Consider the following 21,919-nt stretch of genomic DNA (forward strand, 5'->3'; position numbering starts at 1 on the left):
ACTCTGACGTTACAGCGAGACGGACCCATTCAGACCCTATGAGTGCAGTCCATTTACCGTTCAGAAGACCTCATGTTACGAGGTGATACCTTTCATTCTGTCCTTTTGTGTCAAAGGTTTTCACACAATTTAAGGACTTTTATATTCTCAGAGAACATGTAACATGTTTCCTTGTAAATGTGAAATAAACAACTTGAATACTCCCATGTATTCATCCTACTCATTATATTATACTCATTCTCTGTTATATGATTCTGCTGTTTCATTTGAAACAGACTTCAATGTTGCTAAGTCTATTGATCCATAATGCTCTGTAGTGATCGAGCTGAGGAGTTTCTCACACTGCCCCGTGGTGCAGCACCTCCTTTCACCCTCTGTCTGAAACCGGCTGTAGCTCTAACCCTAAAAAAAGGTTGGAGCCCCCTGCTTTAAAATAATGTGATGCTTAATGTAACTTTTGGGAGTTTCAGTCGGTATTCTGTCTTAGAAAAAACAGTGTTATCTACTTTTAAGCAAGTGAACAGCATGGACAACACACACACACACACACACGCACACGCACTTACACACTGTAGAGCTTGATGAATGAAAGGTCAGCTCTCCGCTCTAATAGCTTTGACTTGCTGACATTTTCTGTCCGGCCTCAGAGGAAATAGAGAGATTAGAGAGCGTACACACACACACACACACACACACACACACACACACACACACACACACACACACACACACACACACACACACACACACACACACACACACACACACACACACACACACACACACACAACCTATACATGCTCTTAATGGGGGGGGGTAGGTAATCATCAAGTTCAACATTTCAACACACCCATTTGGGACTTGATTAACACTAGTATCAAAACAAGAACTTTGACACCAAAAGTAACTGTATCTTGAAAATAACCCCCATCCCTCTTCTCTTTAAAATGAAAAAAATAACCCAAAAAGTGGCATTCTCTGCACATTCCGCCTGGTATGCATAAGCTATTCTTACTGTTTGCCTATATGCTGTTGAATGAATGCTTTCAAACCCATTTGAGAATTAATAAACACTATTAATAGAAGAACTGTTACACCTCAAAGTAACTCTGTATCTTGAAACTAATCCCTCTTTAAAATTAAAATAAAAAGAACACAGAGCGTTTTGTTGGCTGCTTGTATGCATTCACTGTTCTTACAGTCTGCTAAGACTAAAAGACTAAACTCATTTGGAAAACTTGATTAGATTTGTATTCCAAATACAAAACAGTGAAATCATTTGTATTCAGTCACATTGACATGGAAAGAACTTGAACTTGTCAGTCTTAAGTAGCACCTCATATGTTTCTTAGCCTTTCAAGACTTTCTTGGAGTGTTGCCTATTCCAGTGTGGTTCGGTCACTCCTCTTGCCTACGCCATGAGAGCATCTCCAAACTCCTGTGCCGTTGTCACCCTCCTCTTCCCACTGGGCAGTGTCGCCTGGATTCTGAAGATAGGATCGACACTAGGCAGAAGCGTGGTACTTCCTCTGGCAAACTGAACCTCAAGCTTCATCCTCTGCAGCTTTGCGTTGTTGTTCAGACTTTCATCCACAAGGAACTTCTCAACTTCCCCACTGTCAGTGAAGGGGCCACCTCTAGATTTCAGTGTGTCCAGCATGTCTAGTCTCTTCCTCTCCTTTCTTTGAGACATCTCCTGTTTCTGGTCTGCCCCACTCTCGAATTATTCGCCTTCATGAGTTTACTCCAGTTGAGTTCAACCTCTCTTTTTGCTTGGGCTGCTGCCTTGAAACCTCTGAAGGACGGAATCTGTCCATCCCTAAGCTCCTGGCTCTTCTGTAAAATGATTGACCTGCTGACTGCGTTCAGTGTGCCTAGCTTCTTCAGTCTGTAGTCCACCTTGCCACATTGTCTCTCCATCCCAATGTTGTGCACAGGGGTGTCATCAATGTTACTAGCCTGTTCACTGACAGGGTAGTCCATTGGGAAGGTCTCCTCATCAATCCCATAGTCCCTCCTCTGCCTGGCCAGGACAGTCTGCAGGTGGGGCTGCATGAGATCTGTCAGCTTCTTCACTTCAGCCACGTCTGACACTGAGTTCAGAACCTCCTCTGTGTAGGTCTTCTTGACGCTACTGAAAAGCTTGTCAGACACTACAGGATACTCAGGTGTTGTGAACGTAGTGTAGTTGTCGCTGATTGGCTCGCCCAAGCCTGTATGCAGTCCCTTGTAGAACTCCCTGAGCTGAGTATGGGTAGCATCTTTCTCTATGGTTCTGGCATAGAAGGGCTCCACCAAGTGAACACCCAGGTAGGCAAACACCACGAGGACCACCTTGAGGTAGGGAAGCTCCATCACTTCTCTGACGAGGCAGGCCAGGCGGTTGTTTATGTGAGCGTTCTGGCTCAGGAACTCAGATGGCCAAAGTGGTGTATTAGGACTGCTGCTGCCCTGGAGAGACACCCAAACCTGCTGTCTTTGTAGGAAAGCAGCACACTGGATACCTGCCTTTGCTCAAGGAAGAGGAGCGGTTCCAGGGTTTGTGGGCATACTCAGGAGCCACCAACTTGAGGCACATGTCCAGTGCCTGTCCAGCCACACTGTCATTCTTGCTGTCTACATCCAGATCCACCATGAAACTCTGTAGCACTTGCTCCATCTTCATATCAGCCTCCACCAACCGCATCACTTTATTCATGGCACTGCTGAAGCCCAGTGTGGGTGCCACAAAAGATCTGCCCTGCTGGTGTTTCCAAGTTGTTCATCTCTGCCAACAGCTTTGAAAACCCTTTGTTGTGCTCTGTGCTTGTGTGCTAGTTTGAGCTACGTTCTTAACAGCTAGAAAGCTAAAAGTATGACTAATATTGGATGGAACCTGACACAAACCAAGCTAAATTATCATATAATAATATAATTATAAAATAATATAATAATTTTGTTAAAAAGGAAAAAACATACCTGCGACAACTCTGTTTAACTGCTTGTCAGATGGTGTGTTGAATATGATCGTCTGCTTGGGGATTTCAACGGTTTGCTTGCAGTCACAGGAGCCACAATGCATTATGTAAATGTACTTTGTTACATTAGAACTTTGCAACATCAACAGAGACTGAACAGACTGGGGAGTCCTCTGGACACTGTGGAGGAGGTGGGAGGCAGGAGTCCTCTGGACACTGTGGAGGAGGTGGGAGACAGGAGTCCTCTGGACACTGTGGAGGAGGTGGGAGACAGGAGTCCTCTGGACACTGTGGAGGAGGTGGGAGACAGGAGTCCTCTGGACACTGTGGAGGTGGTGGGAGACAGGAGTCCTCTGGACACTGTGGAGGAGGTGGGAGACAGGAGTCCTCTGGACACTGTGGAGGAGGTGGGAGGCAGGAGTCCTCTGGACACTGTGGAGGAGGTGGGAGACAGGAGTCCTCTGGACACTGTGGAGGTGGTGGGAGACGGGAGTCCTCTGGACACTGTTGAGGAGGTGGGAGACGGGAGTCCTCTGGACACTGTGGAGAAGGTGGGAGACAGGAGTCCTCTGGACACTGTGGAGGTGGTGGGAGACAGGAGTCCTCTGGACACGGTGGAGGAGGTGGGAGACAGGAGTCCTCTGGACACTGTGGAGGAGGTGGGAGACAGGAGTCCTCTGGACACTGTGGAGGAGGTGGGAGACAGGAGTCCTCTGGACACTGTGGAGGTGCTGGGAGACAGGAGTCCTCTGGACACTGTGGAGGAGGTGGGAGACAGGAGTCCTCTGGACACTGTGGAGGAGGTGGGAGACAGGAGAATGGCAGCCAAGCTGTCCTCCCTGCTGGACACCATGTCCCACCCCCTCCAGGACACCCTGTCCTCACTGTGCAGCTCCTTCAGCGACAGGCTGCTGCCCCCCTGCTGTCTCACGGAGAGATACGGCTTGTCCTTCCTTCCTGCAGACCCCCCCCACACACACCACAACACAGACTATGTCACCCCTTGCTGTTAAATACCAATCAACTATGTGCAATATGTCCAATCACCGGACCTGGGGGGACAGAGCCTTCTCCGTCGCTGCCCCCTCCCTCTGGAACTCACTCCCCCAACCCATCAGAGACTGCCCTGACCTCACCACCTTCAAAACACTCACCTCTTCAATCTGGCTTTTAATGTGTGATTGTTTTTGTATTATTTGACTTTAACTATATATTTATTTGTTGTTCCTTTCTTTTCACTATATCTGTAAAGCGTCTTTGAGCACCTGTAAAAGCGCTAACAAAATAAATCTATTATTATTATTATATATGCCGTTAATAACTGTGTACTTTATACCTGGCTGCTAAATCCTTAGAACTGTTACAAGGTGTGTATTTTGTATTTTGTAAATTGTGTAACTTGCTGCTGTTAAATACCATCAAACTATGTGCAATATATACATTATTATATACATATGCCTGGCTGCTAAATCTGAACAACTGTTACAGGATTTGTATTTTGAAAAGTATTTTTTATTATATCATAACTTAGTACTTTTTTGTTAACATAAGTAACACTAAGCTGTCTGTGGCTCTTTCCTGCTGTAACGATGCACATGTCTCCTCTGTGGGACTAATAAAGGGATTCTGATATGGGACTGAGACGTGCATCAGCTAGCCTGAGGGTAATTATTTCCACCATGGAGATACTGCAGTACGCAGCAAGCTTGCAGAAAAGTGCCGCTAATATGCTTGCTGTTTCACAAGAACCACAAATTCGATTATTCGCTATATTAAAATATGACGCTTCAGAAACGCGGGTGACAATGATGGAGAGGCAGGGAGAACGGCAACTCCCCGATTCCCCTGGCTCTCCCACCGCTCCTTCTCGTCCGATGTATCACACTAACTGAAATGTCAAATCAAGCGTCAGCGTTAAATACTGAAGTGCCTGTGAGCTGCTTTCTGTCGTCTCCGGCTTCTCAAGTGTGACTTATCATCGCGCCACAAAGGAAGACGTCTACGGAGTTCCAGATACTTGTTGCAAATGAGTAGAAATGTGAGGAAGAGTCACGTCATTAGCGCCGATCAATTCAACCGTTTCTCTTCTTAGCATTTAGAGCTGCAGAAAGAAAGGACCATGTAACAGCAACGTGTTACATGGTTATATCTACCATTTAAAAATTCTAAATACAATGATATAGTGACTATATTTTAGCCACTGCTCGAAAAAGATAGCAGGTGACCAACACTGGGGTCAGGCATTGGGTAGGTTACTTTAAAAACTGATTTAAAAATGTAGTCCGTTACCCAATCCGTCCAATATTGAAGCGTGGACTACGTTGATTCCAAATATGCAAATAAAATAAAAACTAGGGTGAACATTTGATGGCAATATGGACAAGTGCATTATTCAAATCAGAGAAAGCACAATTCAGTGGTCCGCTATTGAGTCTTAAAACCCGGAAAGAAGTGAAAATATTATCACTTAAGGTTCCCTTGTGTCGAAATCAAAGGTTTTTTCAACGTTTGTGGGTAGAGGCCCCAAATAAGGGCTGTGGTTATCACAAGCTGAAGAAATGTTCCTGTTTTGATTTGAATGTCAGTAAATACTCCACTCGTGAATGTCCAAAGATTCAATGCGGTTGCTAATAAGTGACTACATTTCTTTAGAATAAAATGTGTTAATCATGCAGCACTAGAAAAGACATATCAACAATATGTGTTTTAAACTGCAGTGCATTGCATGGATTTTCGCCGATAAGAAGTGCCTTTGAGTTAGTCGTTACTCGCCGTAGCAGGATTAATTTGACCATTAAATATGTTGGGTCAATTCACTATTTAAATATTAGTGCAGTTGGAATTTAAAGGGGATCAATTTAACACATGCATGTCATTTCACTATTAAAGGGGAATACTACTTTGCTAAACATTTAAATAAACCTTCATAAAGTGGAGCCATGGTCATTTAAAATAAGTGGGCATCAATTTGCCAATGAGGGTCTGATTGGTTCAGTTATGGGCAATGTCTGATTCCCTTTTATTGCCAATAGTTTTCATTTCCAAGCACTACACCAAAACCAGCAGAATCGGGGTACTTTGAGGATAAGCACAAACCCCTGAAAGATGTCATCTGATTGATTCCCACTGACAGCCCCTTTCAGTTTGAGACCCTGTGAGATATTACAATACATCCAAACTGATGTGTTGGCTGGTGACACATCATATTACTAAAAAAAGGTAAACCTGTGAAGCGATGGAAAACACTGTCCATGGGACTTTGACGAGGGAAAACAGAACGTATGTAGCCTCACTCCCAGATCTCCCTCTTTCCATTTGATGTATCCAGCAGGGTCCCACTGTTGAGGATTCACAACTCACTTCTTCCCTCCTCTTAGTCCCCACTGTCAGACTCTTCCTTACGCTGCCTATCATTCCCGTTCCTTGGTCCCAGTGCGTCGTCAACAGGTCCCAGTCTTGAGTGGGTGTCTCCACATCCTGTCAACTGGAACGCCACTTATTTTCCCCCCTTCGTTTCTCTTCTCCCAAAACGTAGTGTATAATCTTTTTAAACTCCCCTCTAGGATTTTCACTGTGACTGAATGCTCCCACCACACTTCTGTACAGATGCATTCTGTCAATTAGGTGTACCAAGTCCTCTGTCCTTCTGTGGAACAGGTTGTATTGCATGGGAGGTTTGTTTTTGTTTATTTGTCTGTCAGCAGGATTATGGCAACACGACTTGGGGTAAGGGTGAGCCTGTCCTAAGACAGAATCCATTTGATTGTGGAGCAGATCTAAATAAGGGGGTGGATATATGTGTCTTTGGTGAACATGTTAATTAGTTGACGATAGCTCGATTGCCTCCTCCCAGTTAGTATTTATAATAACTTGGTTCCATTGTCAAAAATATCTTTTCAGTAACTGAGAGTGACAAACAACCGGTTTTATGAAAGAAAAAAGATCACATTTCTGAGGAGGTGTAATCATTCGCCCTGCTGATTGTATTATCCTGGATGTGCTGAAGGCTTTGTCCAAAAGATGAAGTGGTAACTTCCTCCACCATGGTCTACACCAGGGGTACTCAAACTTTTTTGTTAGAGGTCCACTTGTGAATTTTATACAAGGTCAATGGTCCGGATCAATGCCAGTAAAGTCCCCCCCCCCCCCCCACACCCCCGGAGCGGAGAAACGAAACTTAATTAAGAAGCAGTTTGGGCGCGCTATGCATGTACTTTGGTCAGGAGGTTTTAAAGTGCTATATAAATAAAGTTGGATTGGATTGGATTAATCTACCTTATTTGGGGGCCCCCTTCTGGTCCAAGCACTTGCCTGTCGGTAAACGGCGCCCCTGTATACACACAGACATTCAATACATACATACATACATTCATACATACAGATGAAGCACTCCAGATCAGACTCAGGTGGGTGTGTCCCAGTCAAAAGCCCAGCGGATGCCAGCGGCTGGGGGTGTTGCCAAATTGCTAGAGAGCGTTGCCCAATTTCCCCATTTGTTCAATTACAGGATTTAACCATGAGATGGCGCTTCATTCACAAAATACACAAAGACAACTGTTTGCAATGTTTGCAGCTCTGCAGTTGTGTTTGCTGAATACTGTAGCATTTAATCACTTATTTGTTACTGTATGGTTTTCACAAGCTACTATAATGAAAAAACATCAATATTTTAGATCAAATAAAGTATATAGTTTGCTTTATGCAGTATATTTCTTGTAATATTGTTGGGGTGTTTTTACACAGTACAGTAGATTGAAGTAAATCAATGTATACATTAAGATAAGATAAGATGGACCTTTATTAATCCCGTGGGGAAATTCAGTAGTTCAAACAGCAACAGGGTGAGAGTGAAAAACAGGACAGCACAGATTCACACAGATTAATAAAATCAAAAATAAGATGAGCGATAAAAAATAATGAGAATCTATGAAATAAGAAATGAATAAAACTAAAATATAATTATCATATCATATATTATAATGTATTGTATTATTAAGTAATATCATACATTAACCCCATTATAGCAGATGCCACATTGAATGGATGAACACATTTATGCATCAATAATTACAACAGAGTATTTCTAAATACAAGTTGTAAAAATACTTATATGTATTTAATATTAACCCTTTGGAGTCGACCGTCACGCCGGCGTGATCAGATCACATGACCTGTGCCGCATAAAAACAACAGTCCGGACAACATTGCCGTGTGTTTCTGTCGAAAGTACTGGCTTGGAACTATATCCCAGTCTTTGTTTCATGCAAAAAGACCCAGTAAACACGGAGAGACGATGATATAAAGTTAATACATTTCAAAAGTATGAAAAATGGAAGCACATATTTGAATATCTTCGCCGTATTTTATCATTTTACGAAACGGAAAATACTGGAAACTGTAGATTCTGCTCAACAGGATGTATATGTGTATTTCTGTCGAAAGTACTGGCTTGAAACTATATGCCAGTCTTTGTTTCATGCAAAAAGACCCAATAAACAGACACAAATAAACACGGACATACGATGATATAAAGTTAATACAGATATATTTCAGAAGTATGAATAATGGAAGCACATATTTTAATATCTTCGCCGTATTTGATAATTTTACGAAACGGAAAATACTGGAAACTGTAGATTCTGCTCAACAGGATGTATTTACCAGGGAGGGGGTGAGGTAATCAGGTAAACGGAGTGATACGAAACGAGACGAAAAGAGACGAAGAGGGACGGCGGGATATATTCATATTTATACATTTTGCTCTCATGCGAAATGTACTAAAACAAAGTATGTCATGGTAGTGGTCAGCTGTTAAACACAAAAGTGTATCTTAAGGGCTGTAAATATAATAAGCCTGTTGTCAATTTTAGACACAGGCTTATTATATTTACAGCCCTTAATAACATTCATTTTCTGGAGTCAATGTGTGTCTTGGCCATTTTCTTTGTTCCAAGCAAACGAGTGCTTTTTGTTTTGAAATCACTTCCGTGAGTTTCGCGGGCCTCCCCCCTCGCTCCACTGACCAGTAGATCATTTAGTAAGGTAACAAGCAAAAGGGCAAAAACGCCTCTCAGACGCTCTTCCGTTTACTTTTTTAATAAAGAAAAACAAATGGTCCGTAGATACACGGACTCATATAGCCTATGTATGTATACTGTAAGGAGAATGTATGTGCGTGAGAGGACCAGTAGGAATTACGGCATATAAATATGCAAACACAAACCTACAGACTGGGGGATGGGAGATAACAGGAGTGGGGGGGGGGGGGGAGAGCTGTGGAATGTGACCCTTGGGAGAATTCCTCCACACATTCCGATGGCCAATTCGTTTTAAACAAAGAGTTCGCAACACAGGACAGCATAGGCAACATGGGGGGTGGGGGCTGGTGAACGGTCTGGTCAATGTTTGTAAACACAATCCCCAGGATGTGTCCTAATCAGGAGCCGGGTAAATGAGAGACTGAGGAGCCCCCGAAAAACAGATCCCGAAATAGCTCGTCCTGGTTTCCGCAGCAGATAGGCCTACAGTATGGTGTCTGTGTTATGTCAGTCATTTTAAATAAAACGTTGAAAACTGAACTTGAAAATGGTTTCCTCTTTTTATTTTATTTATCATTTTCGGGACGGGGAGACGTGTGTGATTAAAAATTAATTTGCAGAAATGTAAAGTGATCTAACTAAGTTCTATTCATATTCTTGACGGGAAGAGCAGTGTAAATGGGTGGCCATATGCATTTGAAAAACAATATAAATCACAGTTATTATACAATAGGCTATAAAAGCACCATCGATAACCATTACCTTTATCCAATTCAAACTTTGGACGGGAAAAAAGGAAGGTGTACATGGTTGGGCTATACAGTAGGCCCAGGAGCGCCGGGTGCTGTAGGCTAGGGAAGGCTAAGCCTTCCCAAATATTTGTGTAACTGCATCCTGGTAAAATAAAAATATAATGTCTTTGACATTAGCGCTGCTATGCAGCCACCTGTGCCCTGTACCACGAAGCCAGTTCAACAGACCCTGGATATGCTTGAGTTATCTTAACTAACCCTAACAAACGCGATCTCGCTAAACGGTCCTACGGCGCTGGTTATCAACTCGGTAAATCAAGCCAGGGGTTATCTCTCCAGCTGAGAACGCGTTCACGTGAAAGGGGCGGGGTTAGCTACATTTGACCAATCACAAACAGGGACAAGTGTACTGACAGCGCAACATCATACTTCATTAATGAAAAGTAAACTAATATTAGACAAATATGAACTTTAAACATCCATGATGATTTAAACATATAATCCAGGATACAAGCCACATAGTTGCACCTGCAAGGAGAATACAGAACAACTGGTTAAAAAATAAACTACCGAGTGTTTGAAAGCGTACAACAGTTTTATGATACTGCCCCATCTAAAACACGAGTGGATCTGACTTTATTACATTTGAGTTGAGTGTTTCGTCAACTTAATGTGTTGCTTAAAATAATACGTCTGCATACAGTATATGTGACAATGTAACTAAGTGTTGCACGGCCAGATTCGGCTCGAGAAGCTGACTCAGATAAGGAAATATTGTGATATCGATGTGAGATCGATGATCTGATTGATGATGTAATGTCAGTGTGATATGAATGATAAGTGCGACACGTCGGCGTCTTCTCTGCATACGGCAGTTTAAACTGCATTTCCTTTTTCCTGTAATATGACTTGATAGATTTAAACTCCGCACACTGAGCTCTGATCGGTCAGCAGGCGGTGCTTTCACTGAGTTGATCTCTTTTCTATAGACGCCGGAGGCGGGCAGCGTAAGATGAAAAAACAAGTTATTTAGCCTTCCCAAACCTGAGCCTCACGCGCCGCCTATGTTAGGCGTACTGTATACATACAAAGGCCATTCAAGCTAGAGTTCTTCTGGAAATGTTCACATCAGGCACCTTCAAGTTAAACAATACTAAACAATTAACACAGTAGGCCTAAATTATGTGGATTAAACCACATTTATTTCGTTAAAAATAAACGAAATATGATTTTGTTTGAAAGATTAAATGTGATCAGGCACCTTCAAGTTAAACAATCAGGTGCACACTTTAATGTGCCGCCACCTCCGGACTCGGCTTGACTCGGTTTAAAGAATGCACAAATGTGTTTAATCGTTTGTCAGATATGTACTAAGTAGCCTAAATACATTTGTTCCTGCTCAAGATTAGATTCAACTTTATTGTTATTGCACATATTGCAGGTACTGAGACAACGAAATGCAGTTTAGCTTCTAACCAGGGGTGCAACAAGCAGCGAAAAGTAATGTGCACAATACTACAGAAAACAATTAACACAGTAAATTATGTGGATTAAACCACATTTATTTCGTTAAAAAGAAACGAAATATGATTTTGTATGAATGATTAAATGTAGGGTGAATTGCCCTAATGTGGGACATTTTTGCATTTCAGACTTCGGGAATATATTGCGATATGAAGCCGATACAATAAATCAAAATCCAGTAGGCTACCATTCCGAAATCCCCGTTAATATTAGACACTAATAATACAGTAAACTATTAACACTGTACATATTATTGTTTGCCCGTGGGATTAGGATGATCGGTAGTGAGACCCGTGCTGCATTTTCCTCCGGTCGGATGTGATATAAAAACAAAGCGATTATTTTTGTTGTTGTAAACTCACGTGGATTAAATTTAGTGCATTAATTTCAACTCGCGAACATATGATACATTAAATGATCGTGAGGATGATGATTGAAAATCGTTTGTTTGAGCCTGGATGCATTTCCTGATCTAAAAACATAGCGATGGTTTTGTACTTACGCCAACGTGAATTAAACATTATTTTGTTAAATAAAAACATGGGGATGTTTAGTAAATGATTATATGTCTCTTATTTAGCACAGAATATGATCCTATCCGTGACATATGGATCTTAACAAATATCCGCGATATCAGATACCTGTAGATCAGCTGTTTATTTCACATGGGTTCCAGTGTGGCAGCTTTTTAATCACGGCTCCCCCTGGTGGATCCATGATCCATTGCAGCTGGTTTCATTATAATTAAATGTATTTATCAAGGGGGCGTTTCAAGTCCTGCGGGGGGGGGTTTCCTTTTCAGCAGGAGCCCACCCAGTGCCGATCACGGACCCGCACGGGTAGGCGTCTGAAATGGAGCGCTACATCTGTACATACATACATACATACATACATACATACATACATACATACATACATACATACATACAGTATCATAGCTTGAACTAGTGGGAGAAATGGCACTGTTTGTCTGTAGCCAATGCCTTGAACCTCGGCAAAAATGGCATTAGAAGCATTAGAAAGTCAAGGTAAACTTGTGGTTAACTTAAATGCATGTCACGCTCGCGCACACAAGTAAATATATATGCACGTTGTAGAGTTATATTTGTATTTATTCATGTTAGCAAACTATGGATAAGCTTAAAATGGGAATAATTTGGGTGGAACTGTGAGCTGGATGTGGGGCCTGTTTGACATATGTTTTTGAGGACAAAGGAAGATGGGGGAAGGTGAGAGCATGTCTTGAGTTGCATTCAATTTAGATCTAGCTACAGTGATTGGGGAAGCCTAAGGTCTAAGGTGTCTGTGATATTTGGGGCGGCCAATCAATGATGTCCGAATGGGAGGATCTGATAACTCCTCCCATTGTCACAGAGTAGAAACACAGAAACACACGCGGTGTTCAGCCTCTTTCCTCTGGCTGGCTCACGTGCAGGTAAATTCGGGATCCCAAAGATTAACTGTATTGAATTTGTACTGTATTGATTGTATTGTTTTGTCATATTACCATTAAAGTAGATATTGTTTACTTGGTGGCACTGGATTTCTTCCTGTATTATAACCAGCTTCATAGGAACGCGCGGAGATTTGAAAAGCGGATCAGATATCCCTTTTAATCTCTAACAAAGTGGTGACCCCGACGTCTAGATATAACGAAGCTGAGGAAGAATCCAGACGACCGGAATGGGTCGAGAACAAACGCTTTCAAACTTCTCAGACAATCAGCAGGGCCCTGCACAACTCTACACAAAGGTACAGACGCCTGTTATGAAATTCGACTGTCTGAAATTGGATACACTAAAACTTTAGGATTGTCTGTAGGTGTTTCACAGTGTTTTTAAAGTTTAAATGGAATATACAATGCATATTTTACTATGTTAGGAAAGTTATATACAAAACGCAAACGTTGATCGACAGGTAGACCAAAAGTCCTGCGTAACGAAAATAGAGCAGTTTGGCGTGGATCTGCAGGTAGATTATTCCTGAGTGGCGTAGAGACGGGGCAGTTTGTGGGTGCGAGGTTTGATTCCTGCACGACAAAACCTGGAAACTCGATATATCAGATCGGGTCGCCGTCTAAAACTGGGGTAAATAACAGACTAAGGCTGAAAGCTAAAAGCCAGAGTTCTGTTATATACCAATCGAGGGAGAGAACGCGAACCTCACAAAAAATTGTGACGGGACCGTCTCTCGTTTTCCCTTGGTCTGTAAACTTAATTTGAAAAGCTAAACGTGTGATAAAGGGCTTTTCACGACCTGGGAGTTCCCCATGGAATGGTCACATTCTTTCAGAGTGTCGAAGCATCATTCGGGTCCACTAGCCTGTTGAAATAAACATCACATTATAAAAGCTGGACAAACTGTACGGGGAATAAATCTGTGTGATTTTTCAATTGTCTCCGGGGATAAAAGAGGCACTCAGAAGAGTGAAGCTCATTTGTGGTCTGCTGCTGCCATCTAGTGGCTGAAAGGGGGTAACACACCCTTGACATTTGTATATATTTTAGCTTCAAACTTAGAGTTTCATCATTACATTGCTGGCCGGTATTGAAGACGGGAAGCACGTTAATAATAACAACGACAATAGCCCAGTATATGAATACAAGTGAACACATATTAATTAAGTCAGATAAATAAAAGCGAAGTGAATATGGAACGACAGAATGGTAAGGACTATTCTGAAATTCCAGGGAGTTACCGGGAGCAGATTAAGAGATTGATTTTAAGTGGAATCAAACAGGGGGCTAAAGAAAAGGCTTGTACGGATCTCCGATTCCTACACGATACAATGATAACAGAGAATAGAGTGGGGGATGACGACACCGTAGGTAATTTGGGCACAGCATTGAATTTATATGAAAGACAGATTGTAAAGCAACTTGCACACCTAAACGAACAGAAGCCCAGATGGTTTGCCCGTAGCAAATGGAACAAGCAACAACAGGCACTAGATAGATTGAGGAGGGTTTGTCACAATGCTGCCCTCGTAATGATTGGAATTAATATTCCTCCCGTCACAGACCAAAATCTCCCGGGTGCAATGGCAATCCAAAGCCCCATAAAAACAGATGAAGTTAACACTCTTCTGTTCCCTCATGGTATTAAAGACACGGAGGTGCCTACACATGGAGACATTCTTGACTATGTAGCAGAACGAGTCGAATATTTTAAAAGAATGCAAAATAATGTTGTCTCTAACTCAGAGCAGAAATCTCTAACTACACCCATACAAAATCCGGCTATTCCCACCCGCTCCTCTCTCCTTTACCCGGATTTAGGTAGTCTGACTACACAGCCCCCTCCCCCTTATACTCTACCCGACGACAACGCAAATAAATTGCAAATGATTGTGGCAGATACATCGGACACAGAAGGAGAGGAGGCGGCCATGAGCGTAGGGAACTATAGGATGGTGGGAACAGTAGCGTTGAGTCCGTTAAGGGGCGTCCCTACTCCAAAGAAAAGACTAAATGTTAAACAAAAACAGGTTTCCTCCCCGTTAGACAGACTAGACAGCGCACACACCACGCGGAGGCCTAGTTTTAACACAGACCAGGAGGAAGACAGGAGACAGGAACAGAGCGGATATGAGGGCTCGCTAGAAGATATAGAGACGGGGGAGAGATGTGATCCTTTTCAGAACAGATCACGCCAAACGTATACGTCTAATTACCCAGGTGTTGAGGGGGGGGCATCGGGCCATGAAAGTGGGGAAGAGACGGCGAACCATAAAAGTGAGGGAGAGATAGCGGGCCATAAAAGGGATAGGGAAACAGCAAGCCATGAAACTGGGGGGTTTTACAATGGAGCAGGAGGCCAGGGTCGTAAAGACAGCTCTCAGGAAGAGGAAGACAGCAGGAGGGCGAGGTGCAAAGTTAAGCAGATATCTCTGACGGGAACAATAAGTGAACTAGTGGAAGTAGATCAGGTTCTTTCAATGCCCCGTAACAGATTAAGGTCTCACCACACCGCAGAAGACCCCACCAAGCATGCTTTTATTTCTCCAGTATTACAGGCGCCTTTAGTGGCCGCGCAAAACGGGAAGATGGCTTATCATCCTTTCACACTAGGGGACATACATGCGCTGATCGATAAAATGCCGTTGCCTACTGAGGGAGGGAGACATTTGATGCGAAGGTTTGCGGACATGGCTGTAGGACAGACTATCTGTCTGGGAGATTTCAGGAGAATACTAGCACAACAGACTTCCTATTATGAGGTAGAAAGAGTTGAGGATAGATCAGGAACATCGACAATGAAAGATGACGTGCCTATTTCCTTTAACGATGTTCACAGCAAGCTGGGCAAAGCAATGAGAGAGCATTTCCCACAGACAGGGGGAGGTTACGGATCACTGTCATTTACATTTACACCTGGAGAGGCTGCAGCAACCATGTTGCTCAGGGCACGCCAACAATACACAATGGCAACTGACTACAGTCCAGATAATAATGACCAACATATACAGATGTTCCGTAAAGCAGTGCTTACAGCAGTGCCGAAAGAAATTAAAAGTCTGATGGAGGACAATCCAGAGGTAGATCAGTTAAACACACAGACGTGGGAACGTCATTTAGCCCATCATTTGAGTAAATTCAACAAACAACATACAGAGGTTAAAACTGAGGAAGAGGAGTTGAAGGTGCAGTTACTGCGAACGCAGCTGGAAATAGCCCGGAAAACAGTTCAGAATGACAAAAAGAATGCCAAACAGTTGATTGTTCACCCAGTAGCGCCGGCCGCGCAGCCACAGGGGCAGCAAAACCCAAAAGGGGGCCTTTCCAACCAGGGTCCGTCCTATAGTCAGCCCCAATTTGGCTACAATAATAGCTCTTGGCAACAGAGGGGCGGGTTCAGAGGAGGGGTCAGAGGTCGAGGTGGCTTTGGGATGACTCCTAGATTGGAATACGTGAAGGTGTGTTTCATTTGCGGACAGCCAGATCACTGGTTCAAGCAGTGCCCACATGGAGCCCCACCTGGAAGGGGGCGGGCTAAAGGGGGGAACGGATCGGAGAGACCATATATCCAGACACCCCAGGAGGCTGTCCCATTGCCGCAACAACCGAACCAGGGTCACATTGCCCCTAATGCTATGGCCGCCCCCTATGGCCAGTTTGTCCTGTATGAGGGGGAATACTACGAAGAATGAAGACGCCCAGGGAACCCTGGATGTACGGGCCTGGCGGATCCATACATTAATATGACTGTTAAAGACTCAAACCTACCATTCCTTGTTGATTCAGGAGCAAGATATTCCACCATCAATTCTCCCGTCTTCAAGGCGTCCAAAACATCTACAACAGTCTCAGTCATAGGGTTTTCGGGAAAAATAGAGAAAATACCGCTTTCCACGCTGTTATCCACCAAGATAGCAGGACAGACATTCTTACACCAGTATATTCTTGCACCAAAAAGCCCGGCTAACCTCATGGGTAGGGATATTCTGATCAAAGCGAATGCCTCCATCCTCTGTTCCCCGGATGGACTGATAATATCATTCCCAAATGGCACAACCATCAATTGTTCGTTATCTACCATAAAATCAGGTTCTCAGATGATGTTGGCCCAGTCCACTGAGGCAGAAGCAACCCAACATGCCACTATATTCTGGGGACTGTTGGACCGACCTCGGGACAACACACCTGGACTGTATTCCATTTTTCAACAATGGAAGCCATGGATTAACCTCCTCAGGCCTTATGGCTCCCCTCCAGACCCCCCCCACCTGACGCTGAATTATGATAGAAGAGACGACCTAAGTTATGAATATGAGTATGATAATGAGGTGTCTATGGCCGTGTGGGACGTTACCACGACAAATCTCTTTGTGGGACAGGCGGGTGTGGCTGCGTCGGTTGAGCTCTCTGATGAACAACTGTACTGGTACCGTTTGTCTGCTGAGTCCACACCACACATTACATTAGCTATCAGAAAGGGTTATGAAGCTAAAGAACTTGGTCCCATGGTAAAGACGCTGCTAGAAGTCGAAGATTGGGAACCTACACAGATCGCAGCACTGACATACTCTCCCTCACACAGAGCGTATCGTCTTAAAATCTACACACAAGAATGCATCCACATGGAAAGACACGAAGTAGATAGACATCATGGTAGGGAAAAAACTGACCATGCATATACAGTTGACATGTTGCGTGATCTCCCGTCTGACCTGTGGGCGTCGCACTCTCAGGATGTAGGTTTCTGCTTGAAAGCCACACCAGTAACATTTGAGGTGAGCAGCTCTGTGCCTGTGAGCCGGTCACAATACCCGATCAAGCCACAGGCAAAAGGGGGTGTTGACAAGGCAGTTGAGGGACTGAAGAGAGCAGGGGTGTTAGAACCCTCACAAAGCCTTTGGAATACTCCCATACTTCCTGTATCAAAATCTAGCGGGGAGTACAGAATGGCTCATGATTTGAGAACCATTAATGCTATTACGACTACAGCTCTGATACCAGTTCCTAACCCCTACACGGCTATCTGTAATGTCTCACCTGAACATACATGGTTCACCTGTATTGACCTAGCCAACGCTTTCTTCTGCATACCTCTGGCAGAGAGTATGAGACCTATTTTTTCTTTTACAATAGGAGGGGAGAAACTAAAATACACAAGACTACCACAAGGCTTCAGTTTGTCTCCAGGAATATTTAACAAAGTGCTCAGGGAACAGCTAGAGGGCGTTACATTGCCAGTGGGGGTAGTATTAATACAGTATGTAGACGACCTTCTCATCGCAGCACCTTCTGCAGCCTCTTGTTTGGAGGCCACCAGACACCTACTGGTGCGCCTCCACACATCAGGGTTCAAAGTCTCCAAGAAAAAGCTACAATGCACCCGTAAAGAGGTGACATTTTTGGGCAGAGTGATTTCCCCAGCAGGCACGGGCATGTCAGCAGCGCATCAGGAACACATTTTGAACCACCCGAAACCCAAGACAGTCAAAGACATGTTGTCTTTTTTGGGCCTCACAGGCTACAGCAGACACTACATCCCAGAGTATAACCCAAGAACAGCTGAACTCAGAAAACTCATCAACGAGAAAGGCATGCGCAATCTCACTGCCACACTAGACTGGACACAAGCGGCAGAAGCTGCGTTCATTTCTCTCAAACAATCCATGTCCCAAGTCACGGCTCTCGCCGCTGCATCCTATGCATTACCATTCTTTCTTGATGTTTCTGAAAATGAAGACACAGTAAATGGGATTCTTTTTCAGAAAAAGTGGGGTTGTAGGACAATATTGATGTATGTCAGTGTTACACTGGACAGAGTGGAAAACAGAGAACCTCCCTGCATGAGACACGCGGCAGGTACAGCACGTATCTTAAACAAGATTTCACACATTGTGATGGGCCATCCTTTGACAGTACTGACAACACACAGCATTGTCTCTTTTGTGAACTCAAGTGCATTCACAATGACTTCAACGAGACAAACAAGGCTGGAGAAAACTCTGACAAAGGCACACATCACATACACACACGAAGGAGTTAACAGCGCAGACACCATAGGTAGCGGAGAGCCCCATAGGTGTGAGGAAAGAATCATTCAAGATGTGAAGCTAAGAATAGATCTCAGAGACGAGCCCATCCCACAGGCAGAAAACCTGTTCACAGACGGCTGTTGTTTTAGACACCCCCAAAACGGCCTCCAAGCAGCCTATGCCGTGGTAAAACAAAAACCTGAGGGAAACTTTGAGGAAGTATCAGCTGGGGAAGTAACAGGGAAAGTATCAGCACAGTTGGCAGAAGTAATGGGAGTCATTGCAGCATTAGAGCTATCAAAAGGAAAGGATGTAAACATCTACACTGATTCAGCATATGTCCACGGCGTAATTCACGTGGAAATGCGACAATGGTTGAGAGCAGGATTTGTAACGTCCACAAATACCCCCATCAAACATGAGAAAGAGATCAAAAGGCTTGCAGAAGCAGTAATGTTGCCCAACAAGTTAGCTTTACTTAAGTGTAAAGGTCACAACGCAGAAAACAACTACTTGGCTTGGGGTAACAATGCAGCGGACAAAGCAGCTAAAGAGAAGGCAGGATATACACCATGGTATCAAATGCTTGTCTTAAAATCCGCTGACTTGCTGCCCGCAATAACAGATGAGACGCTTAAAGAAGCTCAAGAAGCGGGGTCTCCTCAAGACAAAAAACTATGGTCAAACCGGGGAGCTACCAACAAAGAGGGGATATGGTACTCCCCAGATGGGAGACCGGTTATACCCCCAGAGTGGATAAGATCCATGCTTAAAGAAGCACACGGCCCAACGCATTGTGGTAAAACTCAGATGAACAGGCACCTGACCCACTGGTGGCACCCATACCTACCAGACATGATAGCAAATCACCTAGAAGAGTGTGTAATTTGCTTAACCCATAACATCAGAGCCACTGTGAAACCACACCAGGGAAAGTTTCCTTTACCTAAGATGGCAGGAGAAGAAATCATCATTGACTACACTGACATGATTGACAAAGTAAGAGGATTCAGATATTTGTTAGTAGTAGTAGATGGATACACAGGTTGGCCAGAAGCTATCCCTTGCAGAAGAGAAGATGCAGACTCAGTGATCAAATTCCTAGTCACGCATTACATTCCATTACATGGATTTCCTAGGAAAGTGAGGTCAGACAATGGCAGCCATTTCAAGAACCATGACCTACGCACAGTAGAAGAGTCCCTAGGACTAAGACACAGTTTTGGAGCAGTTTATCATCCACAGTCTCAGGGAAAAATGGAAAGGATGAACCAGAACTTAAAACAAAAACTCAGCAAAGCATGTGAAGAGACTGGCATGAAATGGGTAGACGCATTGCCTCTGGCTCTTATGTCAATCAGGAGCTCCATTAACAAAGGGACAGGTTTCTCTCCATTTAAGCTCACTTATGGTCACCAGTTCCCAGGTCCAGGAGCCCTAAGTGTAGGAACGGAAGTAGAGGTTCTGAGTTCGAAACCATACTTCCAGCAACTTAAGGGATTAGTGGCAGATTTTTCCACCCAGGTTGCAGAGGCAAAAGGGGGACCCGAGAAACACGAAGCGAACACTGCGGAGTTCGTCTGGCTGAAAGCGATCAGACCCAAGTGGCTGAGACCCAGGTTCTCTGGACCCCATCGGGTGATGCAGAGGACATCTCACGCTGTCCGCTTGGAAGGGAAAGGAGACATCTGGTACCACTGGAATCAGTGCGCAGTGGGGAAACCTCCGGGAAGGACCCTAGACGACATCATCACGGACGTGGTCCGCGCAGAGGAGGAGGAACCAGAGGACAACACTCCTATCACCGACCCAGAAGTCGCCATAAGCGGGCGGGCTGAAGAGGACGTCGAGGAACGGCCCTGAGGGAACGAGGCAGAGCGGGGTGGATCAACGCTTCCAGATGGCGTCTGTCTCCTCCACCGGAGGCTGGCGTGTGAAAGCTGTCATCATCCTCCTCATGCTGGGCCTGCTGTACCTGTCCAAGGTAGCCCCGCTTGATGAAGCTGTGACCATTCCAACGACAGGTGGCCCAGACTCTGAGGGCAAAATCACACCAACGGGCCAATCAGTGCCTAGCGACAAAGACAGGTTGTTTCCAATCACCACACTAACATTCAGTACAATGAGAGAGAGACACAGAGAGAGAAGAAGGAGGAATGCCCCTCTCTCTGCTCACGAACCACAGAAGGTTTCTTTTGACTGCCCAACTGCAATATGTAACTCACCAAACTGTGTTATTACGTACCCTGTGTTTTTAAGCAAGGGTGGCGACTACACGGTGTGGGAAGCGTATCCAGGGACGCAGTATCAGGAGTTCCGGGTCTCGTCAAGGATGGTAAGAATAACACTCAACACCATTGCAAATATGCCCCCAGAACTGTGGTGTAGCACGGCAGAACAGTTAAAATATGAGTCCCAGTGCACGGCACGGAAGCCAGATTACAAAGCTCCCAATTCGGGGGTCACTGGATGTGCATTTATTGAACCAGAGCATGAAACAGATTTTTCTAATTTAGGGTTCGCCGGACACGCCTCTATTAGAACATATATTGAACCATATCATGAAACAGGTTTTCCGGAAAAAGCCCTAATAATCGCTCCACTTAAACAAACAGGAGAGGATGTAGATTCTTCAAAAAAGGCCTTAATCGCTCCACCTAAACTAACTAAAACCAATTCGGCAATGAGTTTAATGTTAGACTATGCACATGAACGCAATGTTAGCAACTGTTGGCTGTGCCAAAACATGCCAGAATCCGTACATTCTCCCATGTTTAGCCCAATTCCTTTCACGAAAGCTGACTACGGTTTAGTTAGCTGGAATGACATAGCATCCCGCATTGGAGATGAGGCCGAGGATTGTTACACTCCTTCGTATCCAATAAACTCTGAGAAACCTCTACAATACAAGGGTTTAATCTCGCTCATTGTTGAGACAGTAAATAAAGATTACCTGCCAGAGGGGTTCAAACAGTTGACGGTCCTAAGACTAATATATGTGAAGAAATATATTAACCTAGCTTTTGAATACAGATTCCAATTAGCTCTAGCCCAGACTAATTGCTCGGTTAACTTTACCAGTCCAATATGTACACTGCAACCACACACTCCATCTTTATTAGTTGAGGCTTTGGTAACAGTAGTGCCCTGGTTCGGCTCCAG

The 21,919-nt window shown here is 44.1% G+C and overlaps 1 protein-coding gene across 1 annotated transcript; it reads left to right on the forward strand.

Annotated features, from left to right (window-relative positions):
- The first annotated feature begins 16,828 nt into the window (after positions 1 to 16,828).
- On the forward strand, positions 16,829 to 21,292 carry LOC117558119. Its single transcript, XM_034234116.1, has one exon. It carries the CDS (start codon positions 16,829 to 16,831, stop codon positions 20,618 to 20,620), a length of 3,792 nt encoding a protein of 1,263 aa, XP_034090007.1. The 3' UTR covers positions 20,621 to 21,292.
- The last annotated feature ends 627 nt before the right edge of the window (positions 21,293 to 21,919 follow it).

This window comes from Gymnodraco acuticeps, unplaced genomic scaffold (genome assembly GCF_902827175.1).
Source record: "Gymnodraco acuticeps unplaced genomic scaffold, fGymAcu1.1, whole genome shotgun sequence".
NCBI lineage: Eukaryota > Metazoa > Chordata > Actinopteri > Perciformes > Bathydraconidae > Gymnodraco > Gymnodraco acuticeps.

What these genes read in the sequence shown, in the direction of transcription:
- LOC117558119 (XM_034234116.1), top strand. Translation starts at nt 16,829, where the DNA reads ATGTTGGCCCAGTCCACTGAGGCAGAAGCAACCCAACATGCCACTATA.